General features: G+C 51.6%; 1 protein-coding gene across 3 annotated transcripts; it reads left to right on the forward strand.

Moving 5' to 3' along the window:
• The first annotated feature begins 1 nt into the window (after window position 1).
• LOC137306221 (V-set and immunoglobulin domain-containing protein 10-like) lies at window positions 2-16,939 on the forward strand. 3 transcript variants are annotated; one of them, XR_010958845.1, is made up of 11 exons: window positions 13-46; window positions 955-1,259; window positions 2,915-3,160; window positions 4,747-5,019; window positions 6,524-6,850; window positions 11,006-11,104; window positions 11,672-11,721; window positions 12,346-12,477; window positions 13,523-13,654; window positions 14,455-14,800; window positions 14,891-16,939. XR_010958845.1 is itself a non-coding variant. In XM_067975336.1 (10 exons), the coding sequence occupies exons 2-10, from the start codon at window positions 1,232-1,234 to the stop codon at window positions 14,530-14,532; spliced, it is 1,365 nt and encodes a 454-aa protein (XP_067831437.1). In that variant the 5' UTR covers window positions 13-46; window positions 955-1,231; the 3' UTR covers window positions 14,533-16,939. The 3 variants fall into 3 exon arrangements, 2 of the variants coding, with proteins under 2 accessions (XP_067831438.1, XP_067831437.1); XM_067975336.1 differs by having other exon boundaries at window positions 14,455-16,939; XM_067975337.1 differs by lacking the exon at window positions 13,523-13,654 and having other exon boundaries at window positions 2-46; window positions 14,455-16,939.
• The last annotated feature ends 1,427 nt before the right edge of the window (window positions 16,940-18,366 follow it).

Genomic DNA, 18,366 nt, shown 5'->3' on the forward strand with positions numbered 1-18,366 from the left:
TAGACGGGCCGTAGTGTGAGGGGAGCAGTAACCGTCAGAGTATACGGTGAGTTCTCCGGTTCTCCTGGCCCCTTCGCCCTTTTTCCCCACCCCTCGTTCTCCGGAAGCTTCTAACTCTTGGTCGTACTTCCTTCAATACCTCCCCCAAGTCACCTCTCCCCCTGTTTTGGGCGCCAGCCATTGATTCTCAGTTGGATATTGGGTTTTGGCATCAAGCCTGTGTCTCAGTGGGTCTCTCTCTCTTTTTCTTTTTCTTTTTCTTTCTTTCTTTCTTTCTTTCTCTCGCCTCTGAGTCAGAAGGTCGTGGGTTCGAGCCCCCACTCCAGAGACTCGAGCCCCATAATCCAGGCCGACACTCCCCAGTGCCCAGTACCGAGGGAGCGCCGCACTGTCGGAGGGTCAGTACTGAGGGAGCGCCGCACTGTCGGAGGGTCAGTACTGAGGGAGCGCCGCACTGTCGGAGGTGCCGTCTTTCGGATGAGACGTTAAACTGAGTCCCCTGTCTGCCCTCTCAGGTGGATGTAAAAGATCCCACGGCCAATATTGGAAGAAGAGCAGGGGGGAGTTCTCCCCGGTGTCCTGGGGGCCGATATTTATCCCTCAACCAACATCACTAAAAAAACAGATGATCTGGTCATTTATCACATTGCTGTTTGTGGGATCTTGCTGTGCGCAAATTGGCTGCCGCGTTTCCTACATTACAACAGTGAGCACACTTCAAAAAAAGTACTTCATTGGCTGTAAAACGCTTTGGGACGTCCTGAGGTTGTGAAAGGCGCGATAGAAATAAAAAGTAAAAGAACGAGCTCCCATTTCTACAGGGCCTTTCGCCGCCTCAGGACGTCCCTGTTGTAATGTGGGAAGCACAAGTCTTTCTTTCTTTCCTTATTTTCCTTTTATCTCTTTTTTTTGGTCCCCAAACAGACTAAGTATTTATAGATTGGGTTTTCACAGGTCAATCGGTATCCAGCCAGCATTTAAACAAGCTCGAGAACCAGGAAACAATGAGACACCCGATTTAATGCTTTTTAATTTGTGTTACACAAACCCACGGCATGCAGGGGTGTGTGGGACTGGTCGTCATAGTCACTCAGCTAAAGACACATCGGAAAGAGGCATGTAGATCTGATCTGCTCACACTCGGCTCAGACACTCCAGACCAAGGTTCCACCGAGTTTCGGGTTTGTTGTATCTTTTTATAGAGTTACTTACGTCCGACTGACATGATTTGATGTCGCAACGTGTGCTGACCATCTCTGGTTAGTCCATTAGATCATCTTGTACGTTACGCTATGCTCTTTAATGATTCTGCACGACATTATCTGTTCTTTGTTCATTATTCATTTTGTGGTTTGTACCTCATTTTCTTATCTTTTCCTGATGCCCTCACTATTATCCTTTGTGTTCAGCGTGGGCAGCTCTCTCTCTCTCTCTCTCTCTCTCTCTCGCCTCTGAGTCAGAAGGTCGTGCGTTCGAGCCCCCACTCCAGAGACTCGAGCCCCGCAATCCAGGCCGACGGGGCCTCAGTTTAACGTCTCATCCGAAAGACGGCACCTCCGACAGTGCGGCGCTCCCTCGGTACTGGCACGCCCAGTGCCAGTACCGAGGGAGCGCCGCGCTGTCGGAGGTGCCGTCTTTCGGATGAGACGTTAAACTGAGGCCCCGTCTGCCCCTCTCAGGCGGATGTAAAAGACCCCACGGCCACTATTTCGGAGAAGAGCAGGGGGGAGTTCTCCCCTGTTTCCTGGGGCCAATATTTATCCCTCAACCAATATCACTGAGAAAACAGATGATCTGGTCATTTATCTTCTTGCTGTTTGTGGGATCTTGCTGTGCGCCAATCGGCTGCTGCGTTTCCTACATTACAACAGTGACCAGACTTCAAAAAGTACTTAATTGGCTGTAAAGCGCTTTGGGACATCCTGAGGTTGTGAAAGGCGCTACAGAAATGAAAAGAAAGATTTGCATTGATATGTTTGAAGTATCCGTGTTGTAATGTAAAAATGGAATGAGAGTCTATAATTATCAGGAAAGGTTGAACAGGCTGGAAATCAGAAGACTGAGGGGTGACCTGATCGAGGTCTTTAAGATTATGAAGGGGTTCGATAGGGTAGACATAGAGAAGATGTCTCCACTTGTGGGGGAGACCAGAACTAGGGGGCCATAAATATAAGATAGTCACTAATAAATCCAATAGGGAATTCAGGAGAAATCTCTTTTCTGGGAGCCTATACTCTCTGGAGTTTAGAAGAATGAGAGGTGATCTCATTGAAACATGTAAGATTCTGAGGGGGCTTGACAGGGTAGACGCTGAGAGGCTGTTTTCCCCCTGGATGGAGAGTCCAGAACTAGGGGGCATAGTCTCAGGATAAGGGGTCGGCCATTCAAGACTGAGATGAGGAGGAATTTCTTCACTCAGAGGGTTGTGAATCTTTGGAATTCTCCACCCCAGAGGACTGTGGATGCTCAGTCGTTGAGTATATTCAAGGCTGAGATTTTTGGACTCGAGGGGAATCAAGGGATACGGGGATCGGGCGGGAAAGTGGAGTTGAGGTCGAAGATCAGCCATGATCTGATTGAATGGCGGGGCAGGTTGGAGGGGCCGAATGGCCGACTCCTGCTCCTATTTCTTACGTTCTTTACCCAGAGAGTGGTGAGAATGTGGAACTCACTCCCACAAGGAGTGGTTGAGGTGAATAGTGTAGATGGATTTAAGGGGAAGCTGGATAAACACATGAGGGAGAAAGGAATAGAAGGATATGGTGATAGGGTGAGATGAAGTAGGGAGGGAGGAGGCTCGTGTGGAGCATAAACACCGGGATAGACCCGTTGGGCCGAATGGCGTGTTTCTGTGCCGTAACATTCCCTGACTTCTGACATACTATTTTAATCTGTTTGTCTTTTCCCGGAGCAGAATTGCCTCCAGAAATGCCGTCTTGTTCCATGGTCGCCATAGAGAACAACAACGCATTGCAGTTTTCCTGCGCCTGGCCGGGGGGCTTCCCCAACGCACGGATCCGGTGGGTGGGACTGTCACGTAACGTTAGCGCGGACTCGCAGCTGGTTCAGGACGAGGCCTCGCCCGCCCGCCTTGACGGGAAGAACGTGACGTGCGTGGCCAGGCACGAGGTGGAGACCAAAAGCTGCAGCATCGCACCAGGTACGGGCTTGGAGTTACAACGGCAACGACTTGCATTTATATAGCGCCTTTGAACGTACTAAAACCCCCCCCAAGGAGCGTCAACCAGACAAAAAATTGGACACCCGAGCCACATATGTAGCCGGGCAGGTTTTAAGCAGCGTCTTAAAGGAGGAGAGAGAGAGAGAGGCGGAGAGGTTTAGGGAGGGAATTCCAGAGCTCGGGGCCCAGGCAGCTGAAGGCACGGCCGCCAATGGTGGAGCGATGGGAATCGGGGGGATGCGCGAGAGGCCGGAATGGGAGGAGCGCAGAGATCTCGGAGGGTCGTAGGGGCTGGAGGAGGGTTTCAGAGATACCGGGATTAACTCTGAGCGAGGTATTTACTCTTTTTTTTGGTTGGATTTTGGAGTAGGTAGGCCCATTGACTTGTGTGCAAGGTCCAAATTCTCTCTCCTACACACTCGTGCGAGATTAGAAAGTGTTTAGTCACGATGCTGCAGCCTTTATGATGTCTGGGGCACGCTGATCTTTTCCTGCCCGTCATTTTAGTTCGTTCCTCCTCCCTGTATCCTGAAGACACATCGTAATCTTAACTCTTTCCCTTACCCTTCCTTCTACAACCTATCTGAGGTTAAAAACCCAATCTTGTCATTCTAACCACCACCTCTACACATACAGCAGCTTCCCCCCTATTCTCATAGTGCCCTGGGGCCAATATTTATCCCTCAACCAACATCACTGAACAAAAAAAAACAGATGATCTGGTCATTTATCGCCTTGCCAATTGTGGGATCTTGCTGTGCGCAAATTGGTTTCCGACATTACAACAGTGAGCGCACTTCAAAAAGTACTTAACTGGCTGTAAAGCGCTTTGGGACGTCCTGAGGTGGTGAAAGGCGCCATATAAATGCAAGTTAGTTCGTTTATTCGAGCTGCGATCTGACACAGAGACAGTAGAGTTTGACCTGGCCGCCCTCTGACTTGTGCTGTACTGTTCCGTCGCTACGCGGCTCGATGCCCTGTTTGCTTTATTGATTAGGCGAGACCTTTCGCCCTCTCGACTCGTTGAGAGCAAACTCGCTAAGCACCTCTGCTGAGAGAGGAGCTTCAGGCGCCCACTATTAATCCCATGTCGTCGTTTCAGGGCCAACTCAACCGTAGAAACATACAGCACAGAAGGAGGCCATTCGGCCCATCGTGGCCTGTGCCGGCTCTTTGAAAGAGCTATATCCGATTAATCCCATTCCCTTGCTCTTTCCCCGTAGCCCTGCAAAGTATTTTTCCAATTCCCCTTTTGAAAGTTATTATTCAATCTGCTTCCACCGCCCTTTCAGGCAGCGCATTCCAGATCAGAACAACTCGCTGCGTAAAAAAACATTCTCCTCATCTCCCCCTCTTTTGCCGATTATCTTCAATCTGTGTCCTCTGGTTCCCGACCCTCCTGCCACTGGAAACAGTTTCTCCTTATTTACTCTATCGAAACCCCTCATGATTTTGAACACCTCGATTAAATCTCCCCTTAACCTTCTCTGCTCTAAGTAGAAGGAATAAAATGAAGACGGAGCTGAGCACCCATTCCCTCACTCCTTGTTTTCCTTACCCCGCAGTGTCTCCGATCGTCGTCCCGTCGCGGCTGGTTGCCGCGGAGACGCAGGGTGGCGCCACGGTGACCTTGAGGTGCAGGGTCACTTCGAACCCATCCCCCGTCGTCCGCTGGTACAAGGAGCAGAGGCGGCTAACGAGCGGGAGTAAGTTCGTCATCGCAGCCAGCGGGACCGAGATGACCATCCGGAATTTTACTTTAGGGAGCGACGTCGGGAACTATAGCTGTTCCTGCAGCAACCCTCTGGGAGTCAGCGCTCGCACCCTGGCTCTGACAGGTAGGACCCGACTCTCAGCGAGAGACAGCCGTTTGAGAATTACATCGAATTTACAGCACAGAAACAGGCCATTCGGCCCAACTGGTCTATCCCGGTGTTTATGCTCCACACGAGCCTCCTCCCTCCCCACTTCATCTCACCCTATCACCATATCCTTCTATTCCTTTCTCCCTCATGTGTTTATCCAGCTTCCCCTTAAATCCATCTACACTATTCACCTCAACTACTCCTTGTGGGAGCGAGTTCCACATTCTCACCACTCTCTGGGTAAAGAAGTTTCTCCTGAATTCCCTATTGGATTTATTAGTGACTATCTTATATTTATGGCCCCCTAGTTCTGGTCTCCCCCACAAGTGGAAACATCTTTCTGTACATCTTCATAATTTTAAAGACCTCTATCAGGTCGCCCCTCAGCCTTCTCTTATCGCGAGAAAAAAGCCCCAGCCTGTTCAGTCTTTCCTGATAGTTATAACCTCTCAGTTCTGGTGTCATCCTTGTTAATCTTTTTTGCACCTTCTCCAGTGCCTCTGTATCCTTTTTATAATATGAGACCAGAACTGTTCACAGTGCTCCAAGTGTGGTCCAACCAAGGTATATGGAGACCAGAACTGTGCACAGTGCTCCAAGTGTGGTCTAACCAAGGTATATGGAGACCAGAACTGTGCACAGTGCTCCAAGTGTGGTCTAACCAAGGTATATGGAGACCAGAACTGTGCACAGTGCTCCAAGTGTGGTCCAACCAAGGTATATGGAGGCCAGAACTGTGCCCAGTGCTCCAAGTGTGGTCTAACCAAGGTATATGGAGACCAGAACTGTGCACAGTGCTCCAAGTGTGGTCTAACCAAGGTATATGGAGACCAGAACTGTGCACAGTGCTCCAAGTGTGGTCTAACCAAGGTTTCACAATTATTCTATGAAAACTGCTCGTATAGAGATAAATAAAATTATTGGTTGGATGGGTAGAAGGGAGGGTGGGAGAGAGAGAGAGGATGGGAGGGAAGGGAGCAAGAGAGAGGGGGGGAGGGATAGAGCGAGGGAAGGAGGTTGGAATGGATGGAGGGAGGGATGGATGGAGGGAGGGATGGATGGAGGAAGGGATGAAGGGAGGGCTGGAAGGAGGGAGGGATAGATGGAAGGAGGAAGGGATGGATGGATGGATGGAGTGAGGGAGGAAGGAAGGTGGGATGGATGGAGTGAGGGAGGAGGGGGGAAGGATAGATGGATGGAGTGAGGGAGGGAGGGATGGAGTGAGGGAGGAGGGGGGGAAGGATAGATGGATGGAGTGAGGGAGGGAGGAAGGAGTGAGGGATGGATGGATGGATGGAGTGAGGGAGGAGGGAGGGAGGGATGGATGGAAGGCGGGAGGGAGGGAGGGATGGATCGGGACTGAAGGGGGTTTGGTTGCCATGGAATTGAATCAGGAGCGGAGGGGAAATTGAGAGGGGGGTTGTGTGGTGGGAAGAATGAAACAATATTTTGCTGACATTCCACCGTCTCCCCACAGTGCCCGTGATCTCCGACATGGTGGTGACCCGTCTCAACGCGACCACAGTCGTCGTCTCATGGGCCGTGCGCGACTCTGACATCGTGACCTCGTTCCTGGTCCAGTTGCGGGCGGGGGCGCAGAGGTCACTGGCCAAGAGCTCCTCCTCCTCCTCCTCCTCCTCCTCCTCCGACTGGCGGACTGAGAGGGTGGCGGCAATGGACGACCGCTCGGCCACCGTGTCCCGTCTATGGGAGGAGCAGGGCTACTCTTTCCGGGTGGTGCCGGTAACGGGATTGGCGGAGGGACCCCCCTCGGAGGCGCAGTCCGTTGCCCCTACTGTCGATCGTAAGTCGTTCGTCTAGAAGAACGTAAGAAATAGGAGCAGGAGTAGGCCATTCGGCCCCTCGAGCCTGCCCCGCCATTCAATCAGATCGAGGCTGATCTTCGACCTCAACTCCACTTTCCCGCCCGATCCCCGTATCCCTTGATTCCCCGAGAGTCCAAAATATCAATCGATCTCAGTCTTGAATATACTCAACGACTGAGCATCCACAGCCCTCTGGGGTAGAGAATTCCAAAGATTCACAACCCTCTGAGTGAAGAAATTCCTCCTCATCTCAGTCTTGAATGGCTGACCCCTTATCCTGAGACTATGCCCCCTGGTTCTAGACTCTCCGGCCAGGGGAAACAGCCTCTCAGCATCTACCCTGTGAAGCCCCTTCAGAATCTTATATGTTTCAATGAGATCACCTCTCATTCTTCTGAACTCCAGAGAGTACAGGCCCATTCTACTCAACCTCTCCTCATAGGACAACCCTCTCATCCCAGGAATTAATCTAATGAACCTTCGATGCACCGCCTCTAAGGCAAGTATATCCTTCCTTCGATAAGGAGACCAAAACTGTACGCAGTACTCCAGGTGAGGTCTCACCAAAGCCCTGTACAATTGGAGTAAGACTTCCTCACTCTTGTACTCCGACCAAAACTGTCAGAGCCAAAGCTTCTCAGCGAGGTCACTCGGGAAAAAGCTGGCCAATCTGACCCAGGACTGAAGGAGCCTGCGTTGGTCTGGCTTTGGCCTGTTACATTGCTGCGGGGCAGTCCATTCCAATACTGCTTGAGTGCAATCCATTCCACGTTTTAGTGTTGGACACTCTCATTCCGCTCCCTCCAGTCTCCTCTTCTTCCATGTTTTGTGACGGAGAGCGGAAAGAAAGAATTTGCATTTCTGTAGCGCCTTTCACCACCTCAGATCGTCCCAAAGCGCTTCGCAGCCAATGAAGGACTTTTATTTTTGAAGTGTGGTCACTGTTGTAATGCAGGGAAACGCGGCAGCCAATCTGCGCACAGCAAGATCCCACAAACAGCCCATGTGATGATGTCTGTGTCGTTATCAGAGCTCGAAGATTAATATTGCTTCTTACCCGGTGTCCTGGGGCCAATATTTATCCCTTAGCCAACATCACTTATAAAAAAACAGATGATCTGGTCATTTATCACATCGCTGTTTGTGGGATCTTGCTGTGCGCAAATTGGCTGCCGCGTTTCCTACATTACAACAGTGACGACACTTCAAAAAAAGTATTTCATTGGCTGTAAAGCACTTTGGGACGTCGTGAGGTCCTATATCACTGTTGACCCTATATATAGACCGGGCCTGTTCCTATAGCACTGTTGACCCTATATATAGATCTGGCCTGTTCCTATAGCACTGTTGACCCTATATATAGACCGGGCCTGTTCCTATATCACTGTTGACCCTATATATAGACCGGGCCTGTTCCTATATCACTGTTGAACCTATATATAGATCTGGCCTGTTCCTATAGCACTGTTGACCCTATATATAGACCGGGCCTGTTCCTATATCACTGTTGACCCTATATATAGACCGGGCCTGTTCCTATATCACTGTTGACCCTATATATAGACCGGGCCTGTTCCTATAGCACTGTTGACCCTATATATAGACCGGGCCTGTTCCTATAGTACCGGTGAACCTATATATAGACCGGGCCTGTTCCTATATCACTGTTGACCCTATATATAGACCGGGCCTGTTCCTATAGTACCGGTGAACCTATATATAGACCGGGCCTGTTCCTATATCACTGTTGACCCTATATATAGACCGGGCCTGTTCCTATATCACTGTTGACACTATATATAGACCGGGCCTGTTCCTATATCACTGTTCACCCTATATATAGACCGGGCCTGTTCCTATAGCACTGTTGACCCTATATATAGACCGGGCCTGTTCCTATATCACTGTTGACCCTATATATAGACCGGGCCTGTTCCTATATCACTGTTGACCCTATATATAGACCGGGCCTGTTCCTATATCACTGTTGAACCTATATATAGACCGGGCCTGTTCCTATATCACTGTTGACCCTATATATAGACCGGGCCTGTTCCTATATCACTGTTGAACCTATATATAGACCGGGCCTGTTCCTATATCACTGTTGACCCTATATATAGACCGGGCCTGTTCCTATATCACTGTTGACCCTATATATAGACCGGGCCTGTTCCTATATCACTGTTGAACCTATATATAGACCGGGCCTGTTCCTATATCACTGTTGAACCTATATATAGACCAGGCCTGTTCCTATATCACTGTTGAACCTATATATAGACCGGGCCTGTTCCTATAGCACTGTTGAGCCTATATATAGACCGGGCCTGTTCCTATATCACTGTTGAGCCTATATATAGACCGGGCCTGTTCCTATATCACTGTTGACCCTATATATAGACCGGGCCTGTTCCTACAGTACTGTTGACCCTATATATAGACCGGGCCTGTTCCTATAGTACTGTTGACCCTATATATAGACCGGGCCTGTTCCTACATCACTGTTGACCCTATATATAGACCGGGCCTGTTCCTACATCACTGTTGACCCTATATATAGACCGGGCCTGTTCCTACATCACTGTTGACCCTATATATAGACCGGGCCTGTTCCTACATCACTGTTGACCCTATATATAGACCGGGCCTGTTCCTATAGCACTGTTGACCCTATATATAGACCGGGCCTGTTCCTATAGTACTGTTGACCCTATATATAGACCGGGCCTGTTCCTATAGCACTGTTGACCCTATATATAGACCGGGCCTGTTCCTATATCACTGTTGAACCTATATATAGACCGGGCCTGTTCCTATATCACTGTTGAACCTATATATAGACCGGGCCTGTTCCTATAGCACTGTTGACTCTATATATAGACCGGGCCTGTTCCTATAGCACTGTTGACTCTATATATAGACCGGGCCTGTTCCTATAGCACTGTTGACCCTATATATAGACTGGGCCTGTTCCTATATCACTGTTGACCCTATATATGGACTGGGCCTGTTCCTATATCACTGTTGACCCTTTATATAGACCGGGCCTGTTCCTATATCACTGTTGACCCTATATATAGACCGGGCCTGTTCCTATATCACTGTTGACCCGAAATATAGACCGGGCCTGTTCCTATAGCACTGTTGACCCTATATATAGACCGGGCCTGTTCCTATAGTACTGTTGACCCTATATATAGACCGGGCCTGTTCCTATAGCACTGTTGACCCTATATATAGACCGGGCCTGTTCCTATAGCACTGTTGACCCTATATATAGACCGGGCCTGTTCCTATAGCACTGTTGACCCTATATATAGACTGGGCCTGTTCCTATATCACTGTTGACCCTATGTATAGACCGGGCCTGTTCCTATATCACTGTTGACCCTATATATAGACCGGGCCTGTTCCTATAGTACTGTTGACCCTATATATAGACCGGGCCTGTTCCTATAGCACTGTTGACCCTATATATAGACCGGGCCTGTTCCTATAGTACTGTTGACCCTATATATAGACTGGGCCTGTTCCTATATCACTGTTGACCCTATATATGGACTGGGCCTGTTCCTATATCACTGTTGACCCTATATATAGACTGGGCCTGTTCCAATATCACTGTTGACCCTATATATAGACTGGGCCTGTTCCTATATCACTGTTGACCCTATATATAGACTGGGCCTGTTCCTATATCACTGTTGACCCTATATATAGACCGGGCCTGTTCCTATTGCGCTGTTGACCCGATATATAGACCGGGCCTGTTCCTATAGCGCTGTTGACCCTATATATAGACCGGGCCTGTTCCTATAGCGCTGTTGACCCTATATATAGACCGGGCCTGTTCCTATAGCACTGTTGACCCTATATATAGACCGGGCCTGTTCCTATAGTACTGTTGACCCTATATATAGACCGGGCCTGTTCCTATAGCACTGTTGACCCTATATATAGACCGGGCCTGTTCCTATAGCACTGTTGACCCTATATATAGACCGGGCCTGTTCCTATATCACTGTTGACCCTATATATAGACCGGGCCTGTTCCTATATCACTGTTGACCCTATATATAGACCGGGCCTGTTCCTCCTTGGTTCATGTTTCTCCTCTGATTCCTTTGCAGGGCGGCTCAGCATTGGGGCGATTGCTGGAATTGTGGTTGGCTGTGTCGCGGGTGCTCTCCTGATGCTGCTGCTCGTCGGCTGTTTGCTGAAAAGGCAGTGTAAGGATCTGTGTGTCGTGTACCCTGTGCTGCCATCACTGTGCCGCGATATAAAGTAGCAGTGACTCCCATTTATATATCTCCTTTAACGTAGTGAGACAGGAGCGTAAATCAGATAAAATCAGACACTGGGCCACATAAGGAGATATTAGGACAGGTGACCAAAAGCTTGCCCAAAGAGGTCGGTTTTAAGGGGCGTCTTAAAGGAGGAGAGAGAGAGGCGGAGAGGTTTAGGGAGGGAATTCCAGAGCTTAGGGCCCAGGCAGCTGAAGGCACGGCCGCCAATGGTGGAGCGATGGGAATCGGGGGGATGCGCGAGAGGCCGGAATTGGAGGAGGGCAGAGATCGCGGAGGGTCGTAGGGACTGGAGGAGGCCACCCCTCAACCTTCTCTCCTGTGAGGAGAACAATCCCAGCTTCTCCCGTCCCTCCATAATGGACCACGTGGAACGAGAGTGAGGGGGAGTGGGAATTTTGCTTGATATCAGCCCAGAAATGGGAATTGGAGCACGAGGACGACACAAAGTGAATTGTGTGTGTTTTTTCTTTCTCTCTTTCCGGGTAAAAGATGAGAAGAAGAAGGAAGCTCGTGAGAAAAAGCAAAGTCCAAATGGAGAGGTAAGGACCTCATGGGTTGAGGCGGGAGAGCCAGGAACCGTAAATCTTCATTCTTTTCAGAGAAAATACCTTGTGGTTTTTTTTTGGCCTTCTACCCTTCCTTTGGCCGTGTGGGGCAACACTGTCTCTCACCTCTGAGTCAGAAGGTCGTGGGTTCGAGCCCCCACTCCAGAGACTTGAGCCCCGTAATCCCAGGCCGACACTCCCAGTGCCAGTACTGTGGGAGCGCCGCACTGTCGGAGGGTCAGTACTGAGGGAGCGCCGCGCTGTCGGAGGGTCGGTACTGAGGGAGCGCCGCGCTGTCAGAGGGTCGGTACTGAGTGAGCGCCGCGCTGTCGGAGGGTCGGTACTGAGGGAGCGCCGCACTGTCGGACCCTCCGACAGTGCAGCACTCCCTCTGTACTGACACTGTGAGTGTCGGCTTGGATCATGGGGCTCGAGCCTCTGGAGTGGGGGCTCGAGCCCACGATCTTTTGACTTGGAGGCGAGGGAGAGAGAGAGCTACTCACTGAGCCACAGCCGACACATTAGGACAGTGGCAGAAGAGAGCGTGATGGTTTTACAGGAAAGACTGGGCTTCTGTTCTCCATCGCATTGAGTGACCCCCCCATTTATACCCTGCAGAGAGTGAACCAAAGGAACGATCAATATGCCAACTTTCAGAGAGCACCCTACGGAATGGAGACCGGCATGCCCCCGAGACTTGATCGCCCAGAGTCCAGCTTACACCGAAGTGTCTCAAACAAAACAGACCTGGTACGTCCTACTGATTGGCTGCTTGGAGCAGAACTGGGTGGCATTGGTGTGTTCCAACGCTGACCCTTCACCTCTGACATCAGGGTTCAGACATGGCCCAGACTAACGGGTTAGAGGTCAGAGTCCTGTGATGGGACTTGAAGGCCGCGGGTTACCTCAGATATGATCCATCGATGTCCAGTTCGCGAGACTCGCCTCGTGCTATTCCTATTGCCTGGGCCATCCCAGTATCTGCCCATTGTAACCAAACCCAGATCAGGTACATATGGACATCCGAGCATTCAAGTATCTCCAATGGTACACATTCGGTTCATAGATGATTCCGTCATATTGCAGTGGAGGAATTCTACATTCCCATTCATTCCCATTGTACAGAATCGCAATGGACCAAACCCCTTCCCATTCATTCCCATTGTATAGAATCGCAATGGACCAAACCCCTTCCCATTCGCTCCCATTGTACAGAATCCCAATGGACCGAACCCCTTCCCATTCGCTCCCATTGTACAGAATCCCAATGGACCAAACCCCTTCCCATTCGCTCCCATTGTACAGAATCCCAATGGACCGAACCCCTTCCCATTCGCTCCCATTGTACAGAATCCCAATGGACCAAACCCCTTCCCATTCGCTCCCATTGTACAGAATCCCAATGGACCGAACCCCTCCCCATTCACTCCCATTGTACAGAATCCCAATGGACCGAACCCCTCCCCATTCACTCCCATTGTACAGAATCCCAATGGACCAAACCCCTCCCCATTCACTCCCATTGTACAGAATCCCAATGGACCAAACCCCTTCCCATTCACTCCCATTGTACAGAATCCCAATGGACCAAACCCCTTCCCATTCACTCCCATTGTACAGAATCCCAATGGACCAAACCCCTTCCCATTCACTCCCATTGTATAAGTTCGTTCTTTCCTTAATTGAAAACAGATGACTGTGTAAAGTTTGGTGATATTTGATGTGACATTTCTGGTCCGCGAGAGACATTTGAGGAAGCTTTGTTCTATTCTACCCCCTCTCTTTACCTTCACAGACTGCACAAGAATGGGGCGGACAGAGTTCGACGTGTCCAAGAACTCCCTATGCCAATGAGCCCTTCGCATTTGTAAACCACAAGAATCTAGAGCATAGTCGGCAGGAGAGATTATCAGTGAACTCCGAGCTGGTAGGTTCAATTGGCAGGAAAGTAAGATATCAACTGGATAACAGTCTGACCTTTCACCCCTGGGATCTGGGCTACATTGGGCCAATAAGATTCTAAACAATGGGAGTGAATGGGAAGGGGTTTGGTCCATTGGGATTCTGTACAATGGGAATGAATGGGAAGGGGTTTGGTCCATTGGGATTCTGTACAATGGGAATGAATGGGAAGGGGTTTGGTCCATTGGGATTCTGTACAATGGGAGTGAATGGGAAGGGGTTTGGTCCATTGGGATTCTGTACAATGGGAGTGAATGGGAAGGGGTTTGATCCATTGCGATTCTGTACAATGGGAGTGAATGGGAAGGGGTTTGGTCCATTGGGATTCTGTACAATGGGAAGGGGTTTGGTCCATTGGGATTCTGTACAATGGGAGTGAATGGGAAGGGGTTTGGTCCGTGGGATTCTGTACAATGGAGGTGAATGGGAAGGGGTTTGGTCCATTGGGATTCTGTACAATGGGAGTAAATGGGAAGGGGTTTGGTCCTTTGGGATTCTGTACAATGGGAGTGAATGGGAAGGGGTTTGGTCCATTGGGATTCTGTACAATGGGAGTGAATGGGAAGGGGTTTGGTCCTTTGGGATTCTGTACAATGGAGGTGAATGGGAAGGGGTTTGGTCCTTTGGGATTCTCAAGTCTCCAGATGCCGGTGTGAATTCCATTGGTTGTAAATTGTGAGGAGATGGTCAACCATGAGGTGAATGACTCGACCCTGCGATACAATGAGCACATTATCGATAAAACCCTCCTGTTTCCATTTACAGCCGCACTCCAGCCCAGCCCAGCCGCCCATCAAGTCTTCAACCCTCGCCCGCCAAAAGCGACTGGCCACCATGGTGTGATGCACCCCTCAGTCGCAGTGCCGCCCCCACCAAAAACACCGCTCGATGTCTCCTGACGCTACGAGTCACATGACCTCCCGTATCCACCTCCTTCCTGTCAGGTGACCGTACGGGTCACGCCGCGAGAGGAACCACCCGCCAGGTCCGTGCGCTTCCAGAAGCTTCCGGGAGACACCAGGGGCAACGCTTAAAATGACAAGATGCTGCTATGAAAGTCTGTGAGATGATACACAGAAGGACCTCACGGGATCAAACCCCTTAATTCCAGGTGATGAGTGCAGAAGAGCCAAAAATAGACGTTTGACCCTCCCCTTTAAAATGGCAGGCACCTTTAAGAGTTTTATTTTTATGCCGACAGAAATTCTTCCGCCTTGTTTTGTACCAAAAGTGACACGTCACCGCCATCTGCTGTCAGCCCGCTATTATTACAAGAAAAGACTTGCATTTATATAGCGCCTTTCACAACCTCAGGACGTCCCAAAGCTCTTTTACAGCCAATGAAGTACTTTTTTGAAGTGTGGTCACCGTTGTAATGTAACGAAAAGCGGCCGCCAATTTTACACAGCAAGATCCCGCAAACAGCAATGTGATTAATGTGTCTCTTAATGATGTTGGTTGAGGGATAAATTTTGGCTCCATGACGCCAGGGAGAGCTCCCCCCTGCTCTTCTTTGAAAAAGTGCCATGGGATCTTTTACGTCCCCACCCGAGAGGGCGGGCGGGGCGGGAGGGGCCCCTCGGTTTAACGTCTCATCCCCGAAAGACGGCACCTCCGACAGTGCGGCACTCCCTCGGTACTGGGCACTGGGGGAGTGTCGGCCTGGATTACGTGGCTCGAGCCTCTGGAGTGGGGGCTCGAACCCTCGACCTTCTGACTCAGAGACGAGAGAGAGCGACTGACACCATTAGTTAGTTAAATTTTGCCTCGTATTTTTTACCAATTTGTTTTGGGAATCTCAAATGGAAGATAAATTAAATAGATCATTTGTAAGATGGTGCACGGCCGCCATCTGTTGGCTGCAAGCTGATATCACAGGAGTCAGAAGCAAACCATTCTTTTAAAGAAAGCTGGTTCACTAATCCTTTTTCCAGTGGCAGGAGGGACGGGTTACCATGAGCGATCGGGCCGCCTCCCCCTGTCGATTTGCCAGCTCGCCACCCACCCCCCCCTCTCCCCCTAGTGACGGAGGTGGGAGTTGCCCCAAGCCCCGCCCCCGCTGCTCTGGAAGAGGCCACCAGGTGGAGCAAGAGGCCAGGATTCAGCCGCCGCCCCTGTTGCAGGAAGGAAGAACCATTCGGCCCGTCTGGAAAAGTCCCACCACTTCCCCAATCACAGCATCTGAGGGCGAAGGGCTGGAGGAGGGGGAGGCGGGGAGGGCGAGGGCTTTTTCAGGATGGATCTCACCTCCGTTCGCCCCTCCCCTGGGAACTGGGGACAGCTTGAACCTCCTCCTAACCCTGGATTCACACCTGACAACCGAGAAGAAGAGAGAACTCCCATTTCTATCGGGCCTTTCACCACCTCAGGACGTCCCAAAGCGCTTTACAGACAATTAAATACTTTTTTTTTTGAAGTGTGGTCACTGTTGTAATGTAGGAAACGCGGCAGCCGATTTGCGCACAGCAAGATCCCACAAACAGCAATGCGATAAATGACCAGATCATCTGTTTTTTTAGTGATGTTGGTCAAGGGATAAATATTGGGCCCCAGGACACCGGGGAGAACTCCCCCCTGCTCTTTACGTCCCACCTGAGAGGGGCAGACGGGGGCCTCGGTTTAATGTCTCGTCTGAATGACGGCACCTCCGACAGTGCGGCGCTCCCTCAGCACCGCCCCTCCGACAGCGCGGTGCTCCCTCAGTGCCGACCCTCCGACAGTGCGGCGCTCCCTCAGCACCGACCCTCCGACAGCGCGGTGCTCCCTCAGTGCCGACCCTCCGACAGTGCGGCGCTCCCTCAGCACCGCCCCTCCGACAGCGCGGTGCTCCCTCAGTACTGACCCTCCGACAGCGCGGTGCTCCCTCAGTGCCGACCCTCCGACAGCGCGGTGCTCCCTCAGCGCCGACCCTCCGACAGTGTGGCGCTCCCTCAGTACTGAGGCTGGGGAGTGTCGGCCTGGATTGTGGGGCTCGAGTCTCTGGAGTGGGGGCTCGAACCCACGACCTTCTGACTCGGAGGCGCGAGAGAGAGAGAGAGAGGGAGAGAGACCCACTGAGGCAGGGTGTGAGAGCGAGGGTTCAGACTGACTCGATACACAGAAAAACACAGAGGTTGATTCAGTCTCAAGTCTGCCTGTTGTATAAATATTGTACATTTAATCAGAATCACCGATTATATTTTTAATATGTTTACATTTTGCTCGGCTCCACGCGGGCCTGTATATTGTGTATTAAATAAAGCCCGTTTACAGGTTGAGTACGTTCGCTGTCCGATATCTCGGCCCCCAATGAGTGTGATAAACAATGCTCTGGGGGGGGGGGTGGGAGGGAGGGAGTGAGTATCAGGCAGCCTGAGGTCGAGGGGCCGAGCGAGGGAGAGCCCGCAGAATGGATTTCGCCTCCAGACTCCGGGGGAGAGGTCCCGAGTGACCGTTCTCCAGGTGCGAATCCCGGTGAGGCGTTCGACCATGGGGTGCGTCGTAACCGATCCTGATCCTGAGGGACCTGTGTGTACACACACCCACACACACACGCACGCGCGGACACACCCCGACACACACACGCACACACACACACACACACACACATACGAGGGAGTGAGAGCAGAGGAAATTTAACCCGGGGCACTGAGCCCCTCTCTTCCCCCTAATTGCCACCCTCATTGCTGTCACAACTCAGCACAAACCTTGGTTTAATTTCTCATCTAGAAAGACCGACCCTCCGACAGTGCAGCGCTCCCTCAGTACTGACCCTCCGACAGTGCAGCGCTCCCTCAGTACTGACCCTCCGACAGTGCGGCGCTCCCTCGGTACTGACCCTCCGACAGTGCGGCGCTCCCTCGGTACCGACCCTCCGACAGTGCGGTGCTCCCTCGGTACTGACCCTCCGACAGTGCGGCGCTCCCTCGGTACCGACCCTCCGACAGCGCGGCGCTCCCTCGGTACCGACCCTCCGACAGTGCGGTGCTCCCTCAGTACTGACCCTCCGACAGTGCGGCACTCCCTCAGTACTGACCCTCTGACAGTGCGGCACTCCCTCAGTACTGACCCTCCGACAGTGTGGCGCTCCCTCAGTACTGACCCTCCGACAGTGCGGCGCTCCCTCGGTACCGACCCTCCGACAGCGCGGCGCTCCCTCAGTACCGACCCTCCGACAGTGCGGCGCTCCCTCAGTACTGGCACTGGGAGTGTCGACCTGGATTACGGGGCTCGAGTCTCTGGAGTGGGGGCTCGAACCCACGACCTTCTGACTCAGAGGTGAGGGAGGGAGAGAGAGAGAGAGAGAGAGACCCACTGAGCCTCGACTGGCACACACACACCCTGCCGTGATCACACACCTCCGCGGATCTCTCCAGCCGGCTTTATTCCCAACAGCTGCAGGTGACTCACTCTGCACACAACAGGAGCTGACGTCCCATGCCTCCGGGGGGGAACAGGCCGAGGGCAGTGAGGGGTCACTTGGCTCCTGGAATCCAGAGCTGCCGCAGCGGGGAAGGAGTCGAGTCTCTCTCCGTCTCCCTGCGATCTCGGGACTCCTGTCTCGGCCCCTCTCGTTCCCAGAACTGGCAGGAACGAAGCGGGATTTGCCGATTCCGCAGATCATGGGTCACCGGATCGCCACTGGTTTGATCGCTGCCACCTGCTCTGTGATGTTCTTTGGTGAGTCCGATTCTCTTC

Source organism: Heptranchias perlo, chromosome 42 (genome assembly GCF_035084215.1).
Source record: "Heptranchias perlo isolate sHepPer1 chromosome 42, sHepPer1.hap1, whole genome shotgun sequence".
Taxonomy (NCBI): Eukaryota; Metazoa; Chordata; class Chondrichthyes; order Hexanchiformes; family Hexanchidae; genus Heptranchias; species Heptranchias perlo.